The following is a 26,404-nucleotide window of genomic DNA, read 5'->3' on the forward strand; positions in this document are numbered from 1 at the left end:
TGAACATAACACGACATTTAAGCTCTCATTGCGGACAATCTCCGATTTGTTAAATAAAACCACTGACAAAATAACGATCGTGTTACGTTCACTTTCCCAACACACAACAATAAAAGTTCACAAAAATCCGTCCGTCCTGCAAACACTTCACTTCACTGCCCACCCCACATCTGTCGCCACCACGTAGTACTTCAATATCACATACTTTAATTGCTCGTTTTGTAAACAATAAATGCAGTTATATTTAAGGAGGACCACCACATCGCACTAAGCGTCCTTGGGTCAGCTGGGCGGCGCGAGCAGCACTTCCAGCCAGCACGGGCAGGCGGTGACGTCACGCCGCGAGTACTTGGGCCCCCAGCCCTTGGCGAACGAGATGCGCACCGAGCGAGGGTCCACGGGGCCGAGGTGCGGCAGCGCCAGTGCTGCGGGCGCGGGCGGCGCGCCGGGGTCGAACACGCACAGGCAGTGCGCGGGCGGCACGCGCCACACGAGCAGTGCGCGCGCAGCCGCCGCGTCCAGCGCGGGCGAACTTACGAACACCGGTGCTTGGCTGCGATTGTATAGCCACACACCGTCGCCCTCCAGCGACAAAGTCACGCCCAGACCGATCTTAGCTCGTGTCTTACGCACCTGCAAATAACACATACAATTGCAATACACCATACACAACGAAAAGTAAAAGAAGAACAGAGTTACCTACTCAGAATACTCTGTCTTAATTTTAACTTAGATGTCAGTTAAGCAGCTTGAAAGATAATAGCGCAATGGTACAAGCTTGCTGAGATTATAAGCATTAGCTACTGCACGAAAGTACAAGCATTGTATCAATTCAGTGTTAGCTAAATTAATCTTGAGATAAATAACTTCACCTTCCAAATCCTAACGAATAAATCAATGTGGTAAATAAGAGTTATAGCACGTAGAAGTGTTGGCAACAAGCAACAACAGTATAGCGACGATGAACGAGCGCTCGCCGCTCAATTGATTTGCGCGCGCGCAGATAACCTGATGACATGCGATACGCGCCGCGCCGCCATCGCCACGACATCATTATTCACTAATAATATGACTAAAACTAGGAATGAGGACTCTAGTTTTTTATAGTTCAGCCCAGCCCAAATCAATATTTTGTAACTCCAAACGAGTGAAAGACATCGTAAGTTTTTAATTTTTAGCGTTATTTATGATTCAAAGTACATAATAATCTGCTGCTCCCATGAGAAATGCTCTGCCATTTCTATGTGGATAGCTTGAAACAGTGTGATGCATCAACACTAGTTTATGTTTGACTCTGCTCTTTGTTACTAATTAATCGTTTTTCGTTTTTCAAATTAAATAAATTCACCAATGATTTTCCTGTTTGTATTTAAATACTCTTATAAATCTGTTGATTTATTTTTCATACAAATACATACATTGACAAACAAATGACTGCTGTAACGTTTGTTATTAGATTGTTTTTATTTTTATGATAACCGCTTTATTGACGTCACATTTTATTATCAAATGCAATACTTTATGTATATAAAAGGGGGTGGTGAATGATATTATGTTGTTTACGTGCCATGACACAAGTTGTCACGTAGCCCGATTAATTTCTACGTCACTGGGGGGCACTGGTGTCGCGAATGTGTCGCGGCGGACGGCGGGCACAATCGGCGGACAGATAAAGTGGCGATATGGGCCGGACTCGTCACGTACGCTGGACACTACGTGGATCAGGGCACGTATTCCACGTGTCTTGACGTAAGCCGATCGCGCTTGCAATCTATTTCCGAACACCTCGCACGTCAAAACTAAACATGATCGAAATGTCTCCGACGTAAATATGCAATTTGATCAATATATACATTAGCCTAATATCTAATCTGCCAACGAGAAATGTAAACACCAGCTTGCTTGTACCATTGTTGCACCAATTACCCTACGTTTATAATAAGTTAATAAAAATGTACATAACAATTGCTTTAAATATCTTGGTCAGTTCTTTAGGTAGTGTGGAGCATGCTGTTTAATCTTTATTAATTTAGAAAACATTATATTGTTTGTTGTTACCTGTTCAGGTTGCGGTGCGTCGTTGCGAGCGTGGAGGGCGTCGAGGCAAAGTCCGTGCCTGCCCGGCGCAGCGTCTCCACCAAACACGTCTACTGCGCGCACGCGCACGCCGTGCTGCCGGCCCACGCGCCGCGCCAGCTCCCAGTATGCTAGCCGGCACCACTCTGCCTCCCAGCTTGGCCGCTCTGCAATACAAACACATCCTTGTTAAATCCGCTTGTTGGAGCATATACTAGAGACTAGATGTTTCCCGCGACTCCGTCTACGCCAAATAAAAAAAAACCTAATTAGCATCGAGCCCTTCAAGACTTTAGAGAATAGAGTGTTGTCACAGAAATACATCTGTAGTCTGTAGGTGTAATATCCGCGCTACATTACAACACGTTGATTGAAAAGTTGGCGCCGAGCGAGAGCGACAGCGGCGGGGAGCCAGCTCCGACTACGTCACGGGAGCACGCCGCACGCAAGATTCTATGCTTCGCAACTTTAACATAGCTCTTAGTCTTAACAGTATGCTATCAGCTACAACATTTTTTTCATTTTGTGTGTGTTCCTCTACCTCGGACACATACCAACTAAACACCTCACAATATTCCGCAACCCTAGTTCACGGTACATGTTATCTATAACACTCGAATATTTAATGTAATTTCATACTACATGAACGATTTCCTCGATGGGCCTAGCACGAATATTTGCGACAAGCACCTTCGTATTGTCATCGGCAATTATGTCAATATTATTATGAGATTTTTGGTGTACTGTATGTTCGATGCAAATGTCGATGAGGATACGATGGCACTTGTCACAAATATTCGTGCTAAAGTAAAAGTTTTTGTTATAAAAATGTCATCGGAACGAAATCACGAAGTAATAAATAAAGCATTATGCGACGTGCCTATCCCAAAAACTTGAGCCATGGAAATGTCTGTCCCACATAGTGCCATGAAAAATGGTAGCCTGTGGTGAGGTGGTGGCGCCGCGACGTCGGGCCGCCATCGATCGTCAAGGTTACCGTCGGCTAACTCATGCTATAGCATATTCACACCTTACTAACTGAATGGGCTATCTATTACACAATAAGCTTGGATGTTCGTACTGAAAAAGAGATTAGTGAGTTAGGAACTTGTATAAAGCTATTTGACTTTACCTACACTTATGTAATCAGAGTACCATTTTAGGTACAACTTCACAAGAAATTGAACTTCACTGAAAATGTTTTAGACAAAGTTACAATGAATTACTTGGATAATTACAGTAATATTATACTTTACGATTAAATAAAAAAGTCAAAAAACTATTTTAATTTCGTGTACAATTTAAATAAGTGGTCGTATAAAGATTTCAAGATTAGAATTTAATGGATTTAGACCCAGTTTTCGCAACGATTGGATTAAAAAAATTATGCTACCATTTTATAATCCAATAGCTAAGGAAATATTTCAGATTTCCAAACCCGAGGAGCTAATGTTCTAGACTTCAATGTTAATACCTAGTCTCCATTCATTCGTTCAGTCGAATGAACGATTTGAATCTTCGGCAGTGTAAGTACAATAGGAACAAGTTAACAGCAAAGAAGAACGCAATAATGACCGTGAATGCACAAAGCGTGTTGATAAGTTATCAATAGCTAAGTAGGCGAGCGAAAGTACCCAGGAGATATTGGTGACGTCATAGTTTGGCCTTTAATTATTTCTAGTTACATGCAGTTTCCCCACATTAAACTTAGTAGCTTTGTGTATTCGCACAAAGTTGGGTCAATGTAATTGCAACGTGTTTCACAACATGTTGCGATGAGGTCTTTCCAGTAGTTGTTAGGTACAGCACGGAATAAGCATAGTGTTTTAAACATAGCACGTCGTTCAATGGCCGCGCCCGCTCTGAGCATGCTGAATCGATTTTTCAATAAAGCAAAAGGCATATGTCCTACATATAATATGATACGTTTTATTGGTGACTTCACATTTTTTATTAAGTACTTAATCTATCAGATACCCAAAGTGCTTCTAGTAGGAGATTCCATTTTTTTAAACTAGGTTATATATTAGAAAACATTAACTGTTATTTAACTACATTTATAAAGCAGATGACGAACTGAATCAGTTAATTGGTTACTGACGAGTTACAGAGATTCTTTATGTAGATCTATATCTAGCAGGGAGACCACTTAACGACTCTGAGTAAGTAAAGTAAATCAGTGGAAAATATTATAACATTGTCAAGTTTACTGGTACCCTACGTGGGAGCGTCGACCTACGGTAATTGGTCCACTCGCGCGTCAATTGCGCACGTTAGCGATGTGACGACAGGCTGTCATGTTGCTGACATGACAACGAGACCACCACTTGAGTGAGCGAATTGCCTGTTACTCGCACAAATAGAACATCATCCATGGCGGTTATAACAAGAATTAGACATCTACGGGGTTGTTTAGCAACATCTTTCAATAAAAGTTTACGATTATACTAGTTGTCGACCGCGTCAGTCCGTGTGGGGTTAAATAGATAATAAGTAACCTATGTGTTCATCCAGGCTATGTTCTACATCTATATTAAATTTCAGCGAGATCCATGTAACTGACCTGGAGATACCTTCAAACCATCGTCCATCCATCCATCTCAACTTTCGCATTTATAACATTAGTAAGATTTCTAGCCTAGTATTGGGTGTAGTACCCGACATTTGAGTTGTCACATCGCGTCGTCGAGATTAGTAGATTTGTTTTTAACATTCAAAACAAATTCCGGTTAATATAACAATAGCAATTTTCTAATTTTATCTTTCTTACACGTGAACAGAGTTATATCTCGTCGTATCCTTATGATTTATTAATATTAAAAAATTAATTGCTAACACTAGTTATAAAGAATCTGCAGCGATAGAGCAGGTGTGTAGCGGAAGTATCTTGCAGTGTAAAGTATGCGAACTGTCAGGTAAGAGCATCGATCGGGATGGGGATGGGGGGGTTCCGTGCAGCGTATCTGCCGGCCAGTCCGCCGCCTCTGACACAATTACAACATTTATCATTGGAATTTTAAGCCGCCTAATTAAATGATCCGTCTATTTCATTAAAACATTCCTATCGCAAGTATTTTTATTGCAAATTAATTGTTGTACGTATTAACGACATGAAATATTAATGAAAACACATAATAATTGATGGCAAATTAATTCGATTGGAATTTGCTAAACATGTATCCTTATTTGAAGAGGTGACAAAGATGCGACATAACTATGAATAAATTCTATCATCTTTTATGAAAACAATTTCTTCAAAAGTATTATATATACTTTTATATAACTTTATGTAATGTATAAATATATACTGACCTTCGCCATCAGTGGCGAGGGAGCCTGTAGGAAGCCGCTCATGATCTGTCCTCCTCGCATCCTCTGTGCTCTCGCCGTGCTCTGAAAACACAACCTTACATTAATATTGACAGATAAATCTTCCTAATATTATAAAAGCGAATGTTTAGATGGATGTTTGAAAGTATCTCCACAATGGCTCAGCGGATCTCGATGAAAATTGGCATAGATGTAGAACATAGTCTGGAGGAACACATGAGTCGTGAGCGACTTCTAGTAAGGATAAAATTTCATAACTGCAGTTATAATACCTCCAGAATACATTTTCGATATGTTTAACAACGCAATAGTTATCAAGTTCTAAATATCTTGATACAAAATGAGTGAATCAATTTGAAAGCTATCAAAAGCCGTACAATAAGTTATAAGTAGTGGGGATGGTGACCGTAGCCGGGGACCAGTAGATCAGGTCCGGCATGACATCATAGGGGACACCTGTGCGACCGACGGATGGAAGATGTTTATTTGATGCCTGCCGCGCGTTTTCATACTTGTTATACAAAAACTAAACGTCTATTATTATGTTTGATTTTGCATAATTTTTTATCTACTATTTTATACATATCAAATAAGTAGTTAAATTAATTATTTTCATATTAAATACAAAAGATGTAGTGATAAAAGAACAGAAAATCGGTAACTTTTGCAGTCTAGTATTTTTACAAGTAACAAAAATAACATAAGAGCGATTACTTGAGATTCTATTTAATATTTTTATAAGTGAACAATATAATCTTAATCAATTCTCAGCGTTGTAATGGTATTTGTAATTTGTAACGTAATGGCGGCGCGGAAACGTTACGCGTATCTACATAGATATGTGAGGTAGGTGTGTCCGGCTGTACATATTTAATGTGGACGTAGTTCGCATATGTGCCACCATTAGCATACTGGAGATCAAATCAAGGTTACATGCCGTCTACACGTCCAATGATAGACAGACAATCAATAAAACTACCGGTAATGTTAAGATTCAGCCGATATTTTACTTATAAATTATAAACGCACAAAAACATAAAGCCAAGTTGTTCTCTTGCTATAGTATTTTGCGATCGAAATGTTTTCTTCTTTTACTAACAAACAAGTTAAAGAATAAGTTGCCAGTGTTAGTGATTCCGTCATATTATGTGAGTCAAGAGAGATGTGCAATGCAAATCTAAATAATTTGAACCTTTATATCGTGTTGTGTTTAAATATAGTACTAATGAGAACGATATTTTAATTAGAATATAATAATATTTGATTGGTTAAAATGGCTATGGAGTAGAAATTGTCTAAAATGTATTTTGTAACTGGCAACATTCTTGTTCATTTGTCTATTCAAAATGTAGGAAGTGACATTGCGCATGTCTATGATCATATGTTATAAGAGCGAAGTGAGATAATTTAAATCATATCTCATATTGCAAATTATGCGCAAGTGTTTTGGCGCCAACAATCAAAACGTCTTAATTAACATTCTGACAGCAACATGGCGCCCGCAGGCGACAGTTATGGATAGGAATTTTCTGCCAACTGTTGTACCCTGTTCAAATAATATAGATTCAAGGTAAGATAACTATTGTAGGATTGTGTTCTTGAATTAAATTATAGGATATTGTAATAATTCCAGTATAAAGAACAGATAGAAAATTACTAAAGAAATTTTTGAATTTAAATTCATTATAAATGGGGCGAGCCGTTTTGAAAACAAAGAAAACCTAATATCACATAATATGTTCATAACGTGAACGGTTATACGCCATTAGGTATGGAGAGATTATTTCTCGCAACAGCAATTATTCAAGTAAAAGCAGCATTAGGGCATGGCAACATATCAAATGGCTGCTTCTAGTCAGGGTTGCCAACATAAACTATCGCGCACGTGGAAGCGATGTTGCCATAACAAATGCATTTCACACGAGCACTATGTTTGTTAACAACGGAAAGTGGACTTAGCAAAACATATAAACATAAAGCGGCAACACTAAAACAATATCCGACATTATGACCTTTGCAATATTACTTGCGTCATATTGTTACATGGTTTAGTGAAATTAAGTTCCTTTATATATCTTTAGTTTCAAAGGGTTTATCACGAATATTTGTGAGAATATTTACGAAATGTTTAGAATTTATGCGACGCCCCTATTGGGCGTAAAGTTCTATACAAATTTTGTCGATGGCGTTAAGAACTTGATGTCATAACTGTCACGCAAGTACTCATGATAGACCCTTAGGTACTTGGAAAGATATTACAGCATAAAATAAGTACACGGAGATGAAGACTTAAAAGTATTAGTGTATTACAGCTTCGAACAATATCATTGAAAGTTGATCGGAATTTAATACAAGTGTTGTAAGATTGTAGTGAAAGTTACTAACTAGTATGAAATATGGGAAGTAGTGACGTGTGACTACGAGTACGCATCGCATGCCTGCGAGCCGTGCGGGGCGGAGCGGGGCCGTGCGGAGTGCAGAGGCTCGCGCGCCTGCACCCGAATACTTGAAAGCTCAATGACACCGACGCAACACCTACTTACATCTCACGTGACGACAACGATACGTTATGTTATAATGCATTCATATTTATATTATGTTCTATTGAGGCAATTTTAACATGTTGGAAACTCACTTTATATAATTGTTTGATTTACAAGGATCTGTTACGTTTTATGTTGCGGTCGCGGTAGACTAATTTGAGTTACTAAATGCGACGATGCTCGATTTATTTTGTATGAAAACTCGAATTAATATTGTTAATATTCAATCATTCTCTTTGAAAGTCAATAATAAAACGTTTAAAAGATTTACGAGATATAAATAACTAAAATATAAATGTATTTCTCTGTCAGTATAAATGTCTGTGTCACTTGACACAGTGGAGGTGCGTTTGGTGCGGGCTGCGTGTTTACAAGCGGTGTTCATATCACTGTGGCCTCTTATTTCCTTGAGGGAGTCCACTCCCGTTTGAATTTATGTATTGTCTATAATATCATAGTACTTTCTCTTCATCATACAAATTAAAACTTATTTGAACTTCGTTTAATCTTTGCGGTATAGAAGAAAGATAATCATTCTACAAATATTAGTTAAAAACGTGTCCGTTAAGATACGGTATTTACAAATTCAAAGCAAAAAAAACAATAATTTGCTTTAAAAATAAAAGATTTATGTGCAAGTCAAACTGACTGTCCGTCTGAAAGTTATTTACTGTTCGTTGCAAATGATTAACTCGAAATTAATTAAGTCAATTAATTCCCTCGCTTCGTATAACGAGATCGTATCTTGCCTTTTTTTTCTTATAAACATTAACAGTAAATTTCCGTCCAATAAATTTCCACTATTTTGATAATAAAATAAAGTCATAAAATGTTCCGAGAAATGACCGCATCGTGATTAATCTTCCGACTCCTCGTTGACGAGGTTTTTTATTCTGATTCGAGGATATTCCGCGTGTACGTATATCATTTTTATCGCCATAATTCAGAACGTAAAGTAATGTAATTAAAAATTTCACACTCGAGCTTCACTTCACTGTAACAAGTTGGTAAATACAAATCTTGTGTCCTCATTGTGTGTTCTATATGTTTATCTAGAATAACATATAGAATTAAATTTTGTTAAATTTATATCTTATCCTCATCAAATATAAGCGATGCAGCTTTGTTTAAATATATGGTAATCAGGTAACGATTGCGTAATATTTTAATTAATTAGCAGTAGATATAAATGTATTGTGAATAAACAAAATAGATCGATATCTATCTGATTCACACTGCTTTTGGTACAAGAGTTTATCAACTTGAATAACATTTAAAATGGTAGCTACAGGTGGTCACCTCACCTCCCACAGGAGGGAGGCAGCGAATAAATCTCTGCAGCAGATAACTGGCCCCCACTATAAAACGTCTCCGCTCAATCTGGTGTAAATCACGCGACTACGCGACGCCGCCGCGCCGCCGACGAGGCGAGGTGGTGCGAGGGGGGCTTGAGCGCACGGGGCACTATACCCATTGGCGCCACTTATCCGAAATGGGCGCCAGTCGCCAGCTTCCTTCGGCATTCGCTTTGTGTTGGAAATTGTTTGATTAATCATCGAAATGTCTCCACTTCCACCTCCGCTCCGTAAGGATTGATTTATAATCGAGTAAATCGACAAATGAATTCCGGTATTGGTTATACAAGGCTTGGAAAACAAAACAGTTTATTTAAGAAAATTAGTAGTAAATGATCTGATTAATTACTACTATGTGTACGAGTGAACTTAACAGATGTACAAAGATGCTAGCGCATTAATTATACATACATATTAAGGTCTGCATTCTTTATATCACTTTATATATGTAAATATATATTGGTAATGTACAATACCAGTACCTTGTATCAAGTGGGGAGTATTTAAAGTGATGGAAACCTTTTGATAACGACACCAAAGTGTTAATGCATGTGTTATCGTGGAGGTCTCGAGCGAGTCCGGCGCGGCCGCAGCCACTAACAAATTGCTGAGACACTCGCTTATACTGATATTTGAACACCATATTACACTAATGGTCGCTGATTAAGGCTTAAGTTGAAATATTCTTAATGCTTCAAGTTTAGTGAATAAACAGAGAGAGAGAGAGAGAGAACATTAATTAAAAGCATGCATTGCGGATGGGTAAAGCGTTACCAGGTAGCTATTACGTTTGCTTATCAGTGTGATATAATTGATTGCGGGACATTGTGTTAAAAATAGATAGGCTATCGCATTAGCAACCGCGTTGTGTGACAGCGCACTGGACGACCGCATGCAGTAAGCCGACATACAAACAAACAAGCACTACAAGACCAGTATAAAGAATTAAAGTTCGAAATTATACGCTTCACACATACGGGTAATTTGCTTGATTTGGTGATTAAAACATTACAAAACAAATAAAGACTTTGAAAATGTATGCATAGTTTTATAAATGTAGATTTCCGAAGAAATACAAAAACAATGTAAACATAATGTACAGAAATCGGTGAACTCATCACAGAAATAAGACATTTCGAAGCAGTCCATAAAAGATCGGAAAGAAGATGATGCCAGAGAGCTGCAGTAACTCCGTCTCTGTGAGGGTGTGTGGCGCAGGCAGAACGCACGCGGAGAGCGACAGCCGCGTCGCCCGGCCGGCGCCGGCGCCCCGATAACATTCCGATAACGTTAATGGATACGCGCGTTATCACCGCACGCCCGATACCAAGCCGAATCACTTAAAAACAAGCCGCTCTCGAAGCAAAAACACCCGAACACCCTTGCCCCTAACACCGATTATCCCCCGCCGTGAATGACCTGCACCGGTCAATGGGTTCCGAGAGGCACGTGAGAAATTGTACTGTGCGGACATCAGGTAAACTACGCGTTTGTTGAATGAAATCTCCATGAAAGTCCATTTTTATTTAAATGCTAAGAAATTTACAAAAACATCTTTGTGTTTTTATTACGATCACGACTCTAAGTTAATACAAACTCCATTAGCTTTAAATGCATATTCAAACATACTTCCTTATTATAAAATAATTTATCTTATTAACTTATTTACGACTATCAGTCTAAAACTCTGGCGCCAATCAGTAATTCAGTCCAATGACTTCCCCTCTTGTCTTGTCATCAGGTAAATTTTCAAATTATAATTATAATTTATGCGAATACATTTAAATAACTGGGGGTGGAAAAAAAGGAGTCATGTTTTAGGCATGGCAACAAAAACATTTACAAAACTCAGGCCTGATAACTATCAAAGAACATTACAGTGTCAATTAAAAACTAAATGAGATATTAAATAGTCGGCTTATATGCAGTAAATCAGCGAAATTTGTCGATGTCACGGTTGATAAGGGAGGGGTGAGTTAAGGAGGGTTATCACGCGAAGACAAGCCTCACGAGTAGGGTATGGGAAACCCTATGATGAACCTGGAGGGAATCCCGAAGGCGAACCTCACGCGCATTGATTATGGCGGGATTTCCTGTGACGTGCTGCAGGTTCCCGCTCCTGGTTAACATGCAGACGATCAGGGATAAGCCATTTACACATTTTTGACAACGTGCCAACATTTTGTAACGAAATTTTACCTCTTTTAAACTTGCAATAAAATTGCAAACGTCCAAAGAAGACGTACAAGGTTCTTCCCCAATTTATACAATAAATTTTACGTAATTTTATTAACGATTTAAGTAACATATTTACTGAATAACAAACGTAACCTGCGTTCACACTGGAATTCTTACAAATCTACTTAAATATCATTAAAACAATATTGTAATTACAGGAAGCAAGTAATATAGAGGTCTTCACAAGTCCGGATGCACCACTATACCCACAAACTGTAAATAACAAGATGAATTCACTTCTTAAGGAAAAATCGTACAAATAAAATGCTACAGAATTGAAAAAGTTTTCAAATATCTATAGAATACATTTTAATAAATGCATTTGATGAATTAATGGGGAAAAGATATAGGAAATGGTAAATCTTAGTTTAATAACATCCAAATACCAACGTAAATATACATCTGGCAAACGAGATAAAATATGAAAGAATTCGAGATTATGCAAAGAGGTTTCGTAGTCCAAAGATTATAATATGTGTAAATAGGTAAGTATTGCTCGTGGGAATAAAATTTAGACAAATAAAAGGCAAAGTATTTTCAAATCGCTCAATCAGTCAATTGTCATCTAAGCTCTTAAGTTGAAAAGGTCGGCAAATAAGGCTCTTTATTAAAAACAAATACATGGCGGCAGTTGCTTTAAGGAAGAGAAAAAAAGGCCAGTGTTTGCCGCGCCCGCGCCCGCCGCCCGCCGCGCCGCGCCGTAAGCATTAATAATGTAGTTAAAAGATGGCGGCCGGCGTTGGAATGCGCGCGGGACCAGCTCCGCTAGGGCTGTGCCTGCCGCTGACGCACATCTGCTAGGGCTGTGCCTCTCCATCACTGACAACGCAACTTACCACGTTAGATTGCAAATTAAATTGAACCAGATCGTATTTCCAAGCAGATCAACAAAAATCATTTTAACACTACATGTTCTATCCCCGGGATATAAATAACAATACTGTATGCCTAGTATTAAACATTTTTGAATTAAGCAATTCCGTGTGACAGATTATGCATAAAACATACGCAATTTAGAAATCTGACACAACCAAACAAGGCTACACGACATGTAGAGGTTGCCTACTTTTCTTTAAATGTATACGTACAAATAACTTATGTCATTATACATGTCCTTGTATGAATAATTAAAATGATGTGTGACAAGAAAACATTTAATCTCAATTTATACATTGATTGATTAGTGCGAGCGATTTAACTTCCTGCATAATGTCATCCATATCAACAGGACCAAAGTCATCAATGTTAGTCCATTTATTTAACACTCTTTTATATATACAGATGATCATATCTCATGGTATATTACGATTACGACACATCTAGCAACTTGACTTCTTTGAAATAGCTAGCATCTTGTTCATCTATATCATCACTTTACAAAACTGGCCGATAGAAATAACTTACGTGTTAAACAAAGGTAAATTTACTCAAATCTAGTTGATTTTGAGATAAGTTTTTTTTCAATTTCCTACGGTGATATATCGACAAAAAGGTACATCACTAGCGATCCCTAATTTCCAGGAAGAGCGCCGGGCTCGGGCGCCGGCTCTGGTCCGGATTCCTCAGTCCCGCGCTTTTCGACGCCGCTCATCGTCTATATCTCGTATCGAAACAACTAAATCTTCATATTAACGTTATATCTCTTATCGTTGATTTCCGAGACCGAAATCCCCGTATAAAACATATTGTTATCCCTGTTATGTCAAGGATAACGAGAGGGATGACGATATGTTTTATACAATGATTTTAGTCTCAGAACCCCACGATTAGTTAAATAGCTTTCATATGTTTGATTAACCCGGCGTACACTAACCAAAACAAAAGTTAAGAATACGTTTTTTTTTAATTTTATGAGTACAAGTTATATAAAGCGGACAATTTTAGTGTCTTGTTTTTACTTTTAAAGTATTTAATTTCTTAGAAGTCATCAGCGTGGTAGTGGCAGGGCATCGTAAACGCGGTTTTAGTGTCAGTTCCTATGAATAAGATGAGTAATATTGAGGTAGACGTAATAAGGGCGTAAAGAAAGGTACTTAAAAAGACAATATAAAATGTTATTAGCTCACCTTTAGGCTTCACGTCGTCCATCACGAAGCGACTGTATGGTGGAGGGGGAGTTTCTGTAACAACACACAATATATTATTATTTTTATCTATAGTTAAACTAAAATAATGACATTACTACAATTATTTAAAAAATAGAGAAAATCCACAAAATTGAACAAAATAAAAAACACTTGAAATTTTCTACGCTTCTTCAAAACGCGTCTCGCAATTGCGTAACAGAACCTTGATATCGGCTTAATTAAGAATAAACACCATACTTTTTAAATTATATAGAACATGATTTTCGATTCCCGCAAAAGCAAAGCAATCAACAACCGCGTTACTCCCGCAGGTCCAAAAAACGAACAAACCCTAAAACAAACATCACATAACCGGACCAGGTAAAATACCAAATAGCAATTAGGCTCGACCGTTCGCTGCGCGGACGGACAACCTATATTATCTGCATTTTGTCTTTTTATATATAATTGCCGGGATTCTAGCTAATCTGCGGCAGACAATAGACGTTTGTTACATATATCAGATACAAAATTGAGGTTATAATAATAATTGTGAACTATTTGACTGCAGAATTATATCTTGAGTATATCATTATGCGCGGCGAAAATTTGTGTAAATTAAAAAAAGGATGTCTCACTAGTTAAGTATGTGATTATGTTATTTTACATACAATGTTTAAAATTTTTAAGATTACCATTCAAATCTCATGGTTTTCAAGATTGAGTTAAAAATAGTTAACATTTTTATTGATGGGATCAATTTCTACAATAAAACTGGCAACATCGGCTTTGGTATTGAGTATTGAATATCAAGGTATCGAGTACTAAGTACTAGACAGCAAGTACCTTGTTGGCGCGGCAGTGCTGGCGGTCCGACATTCACATTCCGCGCGTACGAACCGCGCCGAAAATGTTGTCGTTTGAATCCGGAACGCGCTCTATTCCATTTACGAATGAGCCGGCACGCGCTATTGGTCATTTCGAATGCCATCATTATTTTTGAATTCCGAATGCGGCGTGCATTTGCGATTCCGGCGCCGGCGGGGGCGGACGTGTGAAGTCGTTCCTCTTACTGTTCGACATTACGCGAATACAAATCGCGCCGTCGCTCGTTGAATTCAATAAGATTTTATGACGTACCGCTCTGTGCCTTGAACGCAGAAGTGTTTAACGGCACTTGCGCAAGAAATATCTAAACAATCGGTGCATTCGCCCGCATACCAAAGAGTTCGACGATTTTGGCATAAAGGACGCCGTATTTATTTATAATACACGAGTCTTGCGTTCAAGAACCCTTCTGCATTAAGCAAAAACAAAAGACAGCTCATTGTAATTAGTCTGAAAGCGAGAATAGTGAGAGGACAGCATACAATGCTACATGCACTACTTAATAATTACAAATGTCCTTTGCGGTAGACATGAACAAGCCCGAAATGGTCGGTCAAATAACATTGTCAGAGTATTAAGAACAACGCAACAATGATTCACACATTGCAATGCATACCGTACGCAAAGACAGCCACTGAAAAACGACCGAGCAATGAAAGTAAATGACCCTAAACGCCTAGCGCGCCATCTAGCTACTGGCAGATATAAATAATATCAGTTGTTGACTTCAGTGAGCGCCCTGCATATAACTTCAATTATAGAAATACCGACCATATTGCTTAAAACATAGAACATCATTTCATTCAACACACAACATACATACAACCTTATTACTCTGGAATGACTACATAAATATTATACGTATAAAGTGGCGTGACTGAAATTTCTTTCATAACTACTAAGACATATGTTAGCGGTATGGTTAAAACAAAAAAAATCCCTGTCGCAATTAAAATAAAGTGCAGTTTACTTTGCTAATTAGCGTTGTTGCTTTGAACCAGTGGTCAAAGTGAAATGTGTTATACACGAACAGTCGACGGTTCAGATTTCAACACGCGGCATCGACCTTTCACAATCAATCGATTAATTAACAATTTTAATACAATAAAACTACGGTATAAATTCAAATGACAATTGGAATGTAACAAAAATAAGGCTATCGAAGCTTTTAAATAACTGCAACGTAATTAAGCTTTAATCAGTTTTGTTTGAAAATTTCTAGTTTATTGGATCAATGTCAAATAGGATTTTAAAACCTACCTTAAAATATGATTTCGTATGTAATTCGTAGTACGATATTGTTGTTACTTGTAAAGTAAAATAAACTTTGTCTTTGAAGCAATATCGCGGAAGTAGATTCATCAATATGTTAACATATTTTTTTAAATTTACGCTTGTAAAGTGTTTCTATGCTGATAAATGCCAGTTGATTTCATTATAATATTAAATTATGGCTATAATATAAAATTAAAATTATGCAGTGTTTTATAAAATAAGTTAAAAAAGACTATAAAACTTATAAATATAATAATGAATTCTCTCAAATTGTAAGATCTGTGAGAAACTGTTCCTAGCGTCAACAAAATTTGTTTTACATTAGGACATAGCCCTAGTAACATATCAGGCGTAAAGTAAATAAAGTGTCATACTTTTATCGATGACGTTTCAAGTATATATCACAAACTTTTGTGCTAGGCCGCCTTCTTGTCGTGAGTGAAAAATTGTGCAAAAAACAGGCAAATGTTTTTACTCACGGCATCAAGTTTCGCTAGGTCATACGACCCTCAAAACATACGAAAAACCCGGCATGTACCCGGCAATAACAAAACTAGAACTATAAGTTGGAAAAATAGTAAACAAACAGCAAATCAGGTTACCTAGACCATTACTCAGTCGCTGAAATACTCTGTTTAGGCATAAATAGACATTATAAAAGAATGAAACAATTTCATATTAGAATTATGCCATATACTATTACAATCAACACTTCTAGAAGTTAGTAGAGAGTAGAGGAGTAATAGTAGTCTAAAAGTGAGTATGGGAAAAATCAACGAAATTGCATGAAATCTAATAAAATGATTTAAAGTAAACAACACTAGTCTTTTGTAAGTAAAGCGATAAACTGATGTCTTTAAAATGACAATAGAAGTTGTGAATTAGCAACGCTATTTGTTGCGACGTTTTTATAGACAAAAAAACTACTCTTATGTCGGTTCGGCGTTGGTGATGGCGGTCGGAACGCGTGTGAATCGACCAAAATAGCGGGCCGGCCGAATTAAAGCGTCAGCCGGCGCCGGCGTCGGCCGCGGCGCCGCCCGGACGCCGCGCCGGGCCCACGCGCGATCCACGTCATACGCGCCCAATGTTGCATCCACACATTATGTGCCAACATGCCAACACAATGTGAACGATATCATTGACATATACTTTACGACATATCAAAAACAAACCCATGGAATATATAGGGATTCCAAATGCACAGTAAACTTGGAAAAACTGTTAAGAAATAAATCTCAAATGCACGTCATTAGTACGATGATTAAAGTTATAAAACAACTAATATTCATTTAAATATGAAATGAAAAAATGACACGTTAAAAAACCATGTTCATCATCGCAACATCAATCAACAAGTAATTATTGTCATTTATCTAACTAAATGACCTTTGATTTGATTGTACGATAACTAAGCGTAATAAAACTTAGTTACCTAGTATGTGCTTGTATATTAGTAACAAAGTTAAAGAAAAATATTTAATGAATTGGACATATTGTATTGGCAAACATTGGCCAACATACCAGCAAATACACACGGTTGATTCATAGCAGTGAAACGTTAAATTGCTAAAAGATGCCAATATATAAAACAAAGCTGTATAACCAAACTAAACTACATATCTGTAAAATTCCCATAAGAATTTCAAATATAGAAAATATAGACTGATCAAAATATTAGTAAACAAAAATGAAATAGGTTAAAACAAAAGAAGATTTATATAAAGCGATTACGATTTAAGTATTGTAAAATAAATGGATATATCCCATTATAGTGAACGGATTGTTGACGCTATCATTTCTAGATGTCACAACGCGTCAGAAGATGAGTATGCGGCATGATGGATGTGTCAGGCTGACCACGTCTGTGTACGTTCCTCTCTACGCTATATTTAAAGTAGGCGGGGATTGTATCGCCAATTGACACACCTCACTCGCTCACCAACTGAATATTCATCCAGCGCCGTCTCACTCGCACGCCCTTTATGCTAACTACAGGAATTGTCTGGATATCACCACAGACACACACAATGTATGTTTCACTACGATAATAAAGTTAAACACAATATCATTTTCATCTTAAAACTTTAACCAAAAAATGCTATGAAAATACTTAAAAACAATGAAGTAAATATACATTTTGAAGAATAAACTACAAGTTAACCATCACAAAATACATAGTCTACGGACATTAATTTCCTACCCATTGTCATTAAAAATGTCATACAACCAAGTTGGGAAGTTATTAAATTCCTTGACTGTAGATGTTTACAACATTGATAGACAAACAGAGTGCGTGTGCGATGAATTGCGATCGGTCATTGAAATTGTAATTGCGAACCGATGCCGGTTCCGCCTGCCAGACCGCCCTCTCATTACGTCCGATAACGAATGCCTAGACATACACACGAGCAAGCCTAATAACATCTCTATATACAACATTCATACAAACTGTCAAACTGACGTTAAATCTGACAAAAATAACAATTTTTAAGCAAATAATCTTACTAACATAAATGCAAATTTTTGAATGGACTGATGGATGTTTATTAGGTGTTTCTGAATTCGGCATAGACGTATAACATAGTCTCGAAGAGCCCATAGGCTACTAATTAAGTTTTTTTTTTAAGTACTCGCGTTCGGAGTCGCGGACAGCTAGTCCTTAATAAATTTTAATTTCTTATCAATTTAACCTAACGTTTATCAAGTCTTGTCTATTTTATTGAGCAGATAAAATACCTTTAAATATTATCTAAGTCATAAAAAAGTTAAGTCTTATGATATTTGCAAGCTATTATATATTCGTATCATACTGAGACCTAAATATATTCTTTAAAAGGTTTAGTTACCACAGTATTAAACAGTAGTGAACTGACTCTTCTATCTATTGCTTACGTGGTTAATTTCAAACGATTCGATTAAAACAAATCGAGTATAAACATTCGACACATGTTGGTATTATTTCGTTGCGTGCATTTGAAATTCTATGAACGTTTTCGTGGAAGGTAACTGGAGAGGGCGATATGCGGTGGCCACTGCCCTGCAGACATGCACTCTTGTAAAGATAATCCTGCTGTTTAAGGTAGTACACTCATCCCGTATCACGTAACGAATAACGATGTACTTTTTAAAATAGTTGTGTTGCACTAGATAGTTGTACAAAAATTTAAACTTAATAAAACAGACTTTGTTTTTTAAAATCATACTTTTAATATAAATAAAAATGTTTGGATGGATATCTGTTGGTTGGGCAAAACGGCTGCATAGATCGCAATGAAATTTGGTATAGATGTTAAAGTATTATTTTACCGAGTGCACGGAGTCGCGGACGATAGCCAGTGCTTTAATACAAATCCTAATAGGTACGTAACATTTACAAAAAGTGGAAGTATTTAGTAGAGTAAACATGAGTTGTTTGAGGCGATGATAAAAGTTCTCCGAAACTAATTATGTCCAATTATATAAGTAGAAGTGAATGGGCCGGCGACTACTTTATACGTGAATAATATCGGCGTCTCACAAGAATTAATTACCACTCATTAATGCCACAAATGTTACTATTCCGGCGCTTGCGCATGGGAAAATATTTCACTAGACCTAGATTATAATAAGAACTTGGTATTCATTATATATTGTCGAAAGACAAAAAAACTTAGAAATACGAAACTTTTTAACTAAAAAGAAAACAGAAATAATCTTAAGACAAACATAAAAGATAAAATTAACATTGATTAGATCTATTTTAAACAGTTTCTTTGTTGTCCGATTTAAATGCAAGTAAAATGATAACCAAAAAGTCAAATTATATACGAGTACATGAGAACGTAAGTTCAACATATCATATTTCTATCAAAAATGTATGTTTCGAGTATCAGCCACTTAGAATGTGATGCTTTATATCATTAATAATAACCGTACATGTGTTACAAATGGTAGGTAACAAACAAGTTTACACGGAAACTTAACATATTATATTTTACGATTTTAAAAGATAACCGAAATCGTTACGGATAATCTTTTCATTTTAATTAACCGTAAATCTTATTTTATTGTAAAATAAATTATATTGATTTAATATCAGATAAAGATCATGATGTAAGACAAATCTTTCTCAGGCCTCTTTAGAACATCCTACCAAAAATTATCAAAATCCGTCCGGTGACATAAGAACACAGAACATAAACATACCGACTTCTACCTATATTAATAAGATTGCAGTGTTTGTATGTAACATCGATAAAAAATCACATTTGTTACATAGTATGTATTTCCTTTGCTGATAACGGAAAACTATTTTTTGAAATTTTGAAGATCTGTCTGTCCTTAGGGTAGCGTTTGTTCTTGATAATCTCTGAAACGGCTCTACCTAGTTGATAGTCGCGTGTGTGTTAAACGCTACATATTTTCTTTGCGTTGACGAAGTCAGGGCGATCGCTAGTATTTATATATTATTAAAGTTCTATATATGAACTATCATATAACAATGATGAACAAATCTTAATACTTATGTGATCTTACAATCAACAACGCGCATCTATTTAATTTATTATGACCTCCTTCTTTATGATGTCGGCTAAAAGTTAATGTTAAAACTATAAAAATTAAAAGCATCCACTAGTCATCAGTCTTTAATAACCGGAAAGATAACGATTTCACGTGAAACGAGAAAAAACCGCCTCATTTCCTTTGATACAGTTCATTTAACAACATTTTGACTCAATCGGTTATAACATTACCCAACTCAATGACAGAAATCTTACTGTCTTACTAATATTATAAATGAGAATGTTAAGATGGATGGATGGATGTTTTTAAGAAGGGAAGGTATCTATAGAACGACTCATAAGATCTCAATGAAATTCTGCATACATGTATATCGTTGTGTGAAAGAACGCATTTCTTAATTCCGTGTGGACGGTTTCGCGGGCGACAGCTAGTATAGAATAGTTGGCAATAGATAAGATTAAATAACGTAATAAAAGATGATTTAACTTGTTATTATAAAACTGCGGCTTATCACAAAATAAGTGTTTGAATTATAAAAACATCAGAGTTCATGAAATACAGCTAAACAATATGTCACATTTTAAATAATTAATATGTTTTATCTTTTCTCATTTAATGTTTAACCAATCAAATAATAAAATGATTTAAACATTTGGGATCTGTAGCGAATAATTTCAATTATTAATTGCTTGCGTATGATACAGGTTATACGTAAGCAGTCGTAATAAAACAGCGGTATGATGTAGAAAGGAGCACGGCAGGGGCCATAAAGGCGAGGAGAGCTGAGCGGGCATCGAACCGGTTCAGGCGCCAGTCAATGGGCCGCCGGCGCTCTGTTCTCTCCGCTGCCCGTAAACACTCTGAGATCATCGATAATTTTGACACATCGCTCTAATGTCATACACATTGCAGATTAATTATGCAAAAAAATATATTATAAGATATGTTCATTGCGGCTTTGTCAGTGAGTGAGTCAGAACGTTTTATATTATTTTGTTCTGATAGTTCCAATAAAAATGTTTTTATTTTTAGTTTATTAAAACATCTTACGAGTCGTGTTAAACAACGAAGTCGTCTTAGCCTTAAGTAAACATATTAAAATAAGTTCTAAATATTGGAAATCGAATTTAATATTCTGCAAACATATCGTAAATAGATAAGGATCGCAATGTATTCATATTGAACAATAAGTAGGGAGACCGTGTGCGCGCGGGGGCACTAGGGGGCACGCGGGGCATTCCGACCGAGTACCGAGTAAGTGTCAGCGCCGGCGACAGTGAATGCAGCTGAATTTCTAAATCGTACAGATGATAAAACGCCCAACAACCGATGACAAAAACGAACCTTCGAAAACTATTCAATAACGTACCATTCACAAATTCGACAAAAGCGAAGAGACGAGAGAGCGGGAGGAAAAAAAACACGATCACGACACGACGAACGTAGAAACGGGCTTACGGCGTACCTGCGCCGGCGCGGCCCCCGCCCCCGCCCCGCGTCCGGCGGCAGGCCTCCGCCCCGCGGCGCGCCGGCGCCGGCGCCAGCCAGCCGCCGAGCAATTATGCCTAAATAAATATCGGCCACGGCGGCAGGCGGCAGCGCGCCGGCGCGACACATGCATGCCGCCGCTGCGCCGCCTCGCCTCGCCTCGCCTCTCCTCGCTCCTACATACATCCTCACTACACTACACTCTACACATCAATCTATCTGTACTGTCTGTCGTTGCAATCACCCTAAAATAACAAAAAAACTCACAAATAATCAAGGTTAGAGAAATTAATTCATTTAACTTTAGATGTCTTTCGTTTCTCTTGTAGTGTATCTGTCCATAAAACCTTAATCCTATAGTTTATATATATGATTAAGTTGAAGGTTCAATATCCGCACGTCACTTTTATAAATTATAATAAACTTGAATGCCTACATATAATTGATTAAATAGACACAATGAACATATTATCTAGTATGTCGATCTCGAACTATGGAACTTGTTGGTGTTGGCATTTCCGAGTACATTTAAGAAGAATAATTATTTTAGTAAATGTCAATCTTGAAAAACGATGTAGGTATTTTTATTATTACAAACAAGCTTAAACAATTACTGTAATGATCAAGCAGACGATGTTCGTGAGGGATGTTGGCGGCCCTTAATCCTGTGTCTGCTGCCGCGTCGACGCCTGCGCCATCCCGCGATAAGATAAACTAACTACTTCTCACTGACACACCAACCCCCCGCCCCTGAACCCTCCTGCCTTTAATCCCGGTGCGGTGAGCTCAACAAGCGCCATCGAATAAAAACATTGACAAACAAAAGAAAACTGTTGCCAATCCGTAACACTATTGACTGAACATTGGGTAAAAAAATTATTTAAAAAAGTATATTTGGGACAATGTACCGTTTTAGAAACGATTTTGAACGAAATTACACGGAATTGTGAAAAATGAAGGATTTTAAAATTTAAAAACAAATCTACACTAAACTAACAGCATCACCTCAAATAATTAATAAATAAACTGAACTAATTTGTTTTAAAAATAAATCTAATTTGTGATGTTTGCGAGCGAGCGAGCGAGCGCGGGCAAAATAATACACAGAAATATGCGTCTAATTAGTCTGTTTGATATAATATTTTTATGTTGGGTGACGTAAACTGGTATAATAAAATAAATCATTGGAATGGCAAATTATACAGACGTCATCGTCGGAAGCGTATTCGGTGCCGCGAAAGTGGACAAAAAGTTGTCGAGACACGCAAAAAAATATGGCAGGTGAGGTCCCCGGCTTGCGGGCGCCCGCCGCTCGGCCCAAGTGACGCCATCTTATCCGCCAACAACTTCCATTTGGACATATTCATTGTTCAATGGCCACAACAATTGAAACTTGTTTACCGAAACATATTGAACCGGAATTGTTAACTACCGTTCATATATCTGTTTTATGAAGGCGGTATGCGCTCCTTTATTTCCCGACTTAATGTTTGACATAAACAATAATTTATAACTATTTACTTTCTACTTTTAGCACCCTATCAGTATATTGTTTTTTATCATCGTATTTTACAAAATCCGTAGGTTCGTAAACATATTAAAAGTTATTTACGCGTTTTTATTATTTATATATCAATTACTTACGTTTGTTTGATGAAGCTAAAACTATTAAAGAGAGGAAATTAAATTACTACAATGAATATTTATTCGAAAAGTTGAGCGACCAATTAAGGCCCTGAGACATCCCACATTAAGAGACGTTGCTTAACATGCAATACAATATTAACTCGGCTTTCTTTTTAATTAACATGCTAACAGGCATTGTCGACGCCTACGCGGCAACGAGAACCTGCAACCTCTATCAGCGTGTGGGCCGGGTGGCTGGCGATACGTCAACCGCCATCGCCAGCTACCCGGCACCAGGCATCAACACTGGGCCCATACGCCACTTAAAATGTCATTAACTGTAGGAGTCATCGCGGCAATTACCATCTCACTCATACATTAACAACTATTGAAATGGATATGAAATAAACACTGCGATATTGACAAAGTTATCACAAGTTGAAGTAATAACGTTTATCTGACCAAAGCATAAAGTGCATCATATGTTATTTGTTTTTTTCATAAAGAGGTATCTAAAAATATACAGAAGAAATGGACAACTAATGATCTAAAATTGCAAAATGAATGGTGAAATGTATCGAGGAAGTCGCCTCGGCCGTGGCGGCGGTCGGTGGTCGTCGGTCGGCCAGAGGCGAGACCAGTCGACGTACCTACGATGGCCGCGGCGATGGCGTCGGTGAATACTAATTGTACAGGAAGCCGCGACGATATCGGCGATACAGGAATGTCGGACACCGCAGACATGACAAAGGTCGCCCTCGAGACGCGCGAGTTTAAATATGTACAAAGGCGTAGCGGCGTCGCGCGGTATTGAAGTTAACGGGGTGCGGGCGCCGCTCGCGGGCGGCAGGCGGCGGGCGGCAAGCGGCACGCCGGCGCCAGCGCCGTGACCTTGTCTAGTTATCGCCGAGTGACCCTCGCCGCTGCTCGCCACACGGCGCGCCCGCGCTCGCACGACAGATTAGCCGACGCACACGACTCGCCCCAACTCTCATAAATACAGATTTCTTACCCTCACACTGCGGTACTGACACCTCACAAAACTAGTAACTTCTATCCGCTACCCACTACCGGAAAACATTAACTACTATTTACTAGAACATTGCGAAAAGTGGCAACGGTGGCGTTAGTAACTTTAGCGTCAGACTAAAACGCGCGCTGATGTCAGCCACTATATATAGCGCGCATGGCGCCAATGTTTACAATACGCTTTAGGGGATGGAATACATTCGCTGCGCGTGCACACGGCGACCGAGAAATGCGGTCGGCCGTGAAACTGGACATGCACTTTGTATCGAGTTTAGGCATCGTTTGACGTCACATGCGACGTATGACAGATACGGGAGCAAACAGTGGCGATAAATAATACATCGATATGATAACGGTTTGCAGTGATACCGACGCGATCCGTCGACAGCGTGAACCGGACGGAAAAATACGATCCGGTGCGTGTGTGCAAAACTTTACAACCGACGAAATGCTTCATTACGCATGTCCAGATAAAACATGCAAACAGGTGATAAGAGTTCATCACACGGACGAACGAGCTATACTTGCCGAGCACCGATTTCCAACTTTCTATTGAAATAAACGTCCCATAACCATATAAACATTAGTACTACAGCAGTGTTACAACACTGAAATGTGTGGTGCAGGAGATAGGCTACGTCTCCGCGAACGAGATCACATCAACACAATGCACACGAGACACACTTGTTGCTCGATTCAACGTCCGTCACGTACCGGGCTTGCAGAGGCGGCTGAAGTGATAGGGGTTGCAGCACCGGTGGTCCGAGCAAAGCGGCAGGCGGCGGAGCTCGGCCAGGTCGCGCAGCTCGGGGTGCAGGAAGGCGCGGGCGGCCGGCAAGCGCAGCGCCGCACCCGGCACGCACGCCGTACCGCCCGGGCCCGCGTCCAGCGCGCGCGCCAGCCCTCGCAGCTGGTCGTCCGGTACCGAGGGCGCGCCGGCCGCTGCCAGCCGCCGCCGCAGCGCACGCCGCCGGAACATCACATGCCGCCGCCGGCGTCACGAGCGCGCTCGCCTCCGCCGCGCGCTACTAACGAATTGTCGGCACGTCATCACTCGCCGCGCGCGGGCTGTCGACTGGCGGCCGCCGCCGCGCGCCGCAGCCGCCGGTGAGACACCTGCGCGCACCGTTTACCCCGGGTCCTGGCCTCGGCGCTTTAGCATTTTTTTGTTTAGTTTTATGGAAATTGTCTTTTGCTCGGGCGCCGATGTTCGCAGCGGCCACTCATCGATGTGTTCATGAAAGTCATAAATTTCGATTGATGTTTTTATAACAAAACTTATTATTTTCGGCAACAAACAAAGGACTATGCGTTTGTCCTACTACACAACTAACTTCTCCGTCGATGGTATTACAGATAAACAAACAAAACTTTGGTTGATTTTCTTAAACTACCTAATTCTATATGCTGATATTGGTGTTGGATGATGCAATATAAATATGTACAGCAGCAACATCGTTTGTCTGTCACATACGAATTCGACAGCTCGCAACACGTGACTCGCATTTGCTGATGTTTAAATTAATTCAGCATTTTATTAAACTGCGATTACCACAATCAAATTGTATAAAATAAATTTTACGATCGCTGACTAGATATTATAAAACACCAACTGTATACATAAAAAATATTGTTTTACTGCGAAATGACCTTGCTTTGCTTACCGACCTACGTTACCTAATTTTAAGATACATACTTGTCACATGGTAACACGGCCAATCTTTTTGATTATACATATATATAATTCGTTATAAATTTAAAGTATATTGCAAAAAAATTATCTGTCACAATTTTTTAAATAAACGATTGTATTATGCTTAAAAAAAATTCCCGAATTGCTTGTAGATGTGAGGAGTAATGGCATCCCTATGGCGGGGGTGAGGTACGGGCCGCGGGCGGCGGGGCCGGCTGGCGCCACCGGCGGCGTCAGGTGCGCGCGCCAGTGTGCGTGCGGCGCCACCCGTCACACACGCCACGCCGTAGA

General features: G+C 38.6%; 1 protein-coding gene across 1 annotated transcript; it reads right to left on the reverse strand.

Moving 5' to 3' along the window:
• Window positions 1-269: 269 nt before the first annotated feature.
• Window positions 270-25,496, reverse strand: Dad (Daughters against dpp). The gene is made up of 5 exons (XM_013311847.1): window positions 25,135-25,496; window positions 13,609-13,662; window positions 5,389-5,469; window positions 2,059-2,243; window positions 270-633 (listed from the first exon to the last, which is right to left on the reverse strand). The coding sequence occupies exons 1-5, from the start codon at window positions 25,397-25,399 to the stop codon at window positions 283-285; spliced, it is 936 nt and encodes a 311-aa protein (XP_013167301.1). The 5' UTR covers window positions 25,400-25,496; the 3' UTR covers window positions 270-282.
• Window positions 25,497-26,404: the final 908 nt, after the last annotated feature.

Source organism: Papilio xuthus, unplaced genomic scaffold, assembly GCF_000836235.2.
Source record: "Papilio xuthus unplaced genomic scaffold, Pxut_1.1 DF829567.1, whole genome shotgun sequence".
NCBI classification, from domain to species: Eukaryota; Metazoa; Arthropoda; class Insecta; order Lepidoptera; family Papilionidae; genus Papilio; species Papilio xuthus.

Excerpts from the sequence above, each read along its gene's own strand:
- Dad (XM_013311847.1), bottom strand. The coding sequence starts at position 25,399 with ATGTTCCGGCGGCGTGCGCTGCGGCGGCGGCTGGCAGCGGCCGGCGCG. Across the intron at positions 5,470-13,608 it reads GGACGACGTGAAGCCTAAAG|AGCACGGCGAGAGCACAGAG; the intron begins GTGAGCTAATAA and ends TTGTGTTTTCAG. Across the intron at positions 634-2,058 it reads ACGCACCGCAACCTGAACAG|GTGCGTAAGACACGAGCTAA; the intron begins GTAACAACAAAC and ends TGTTATTTGCAG.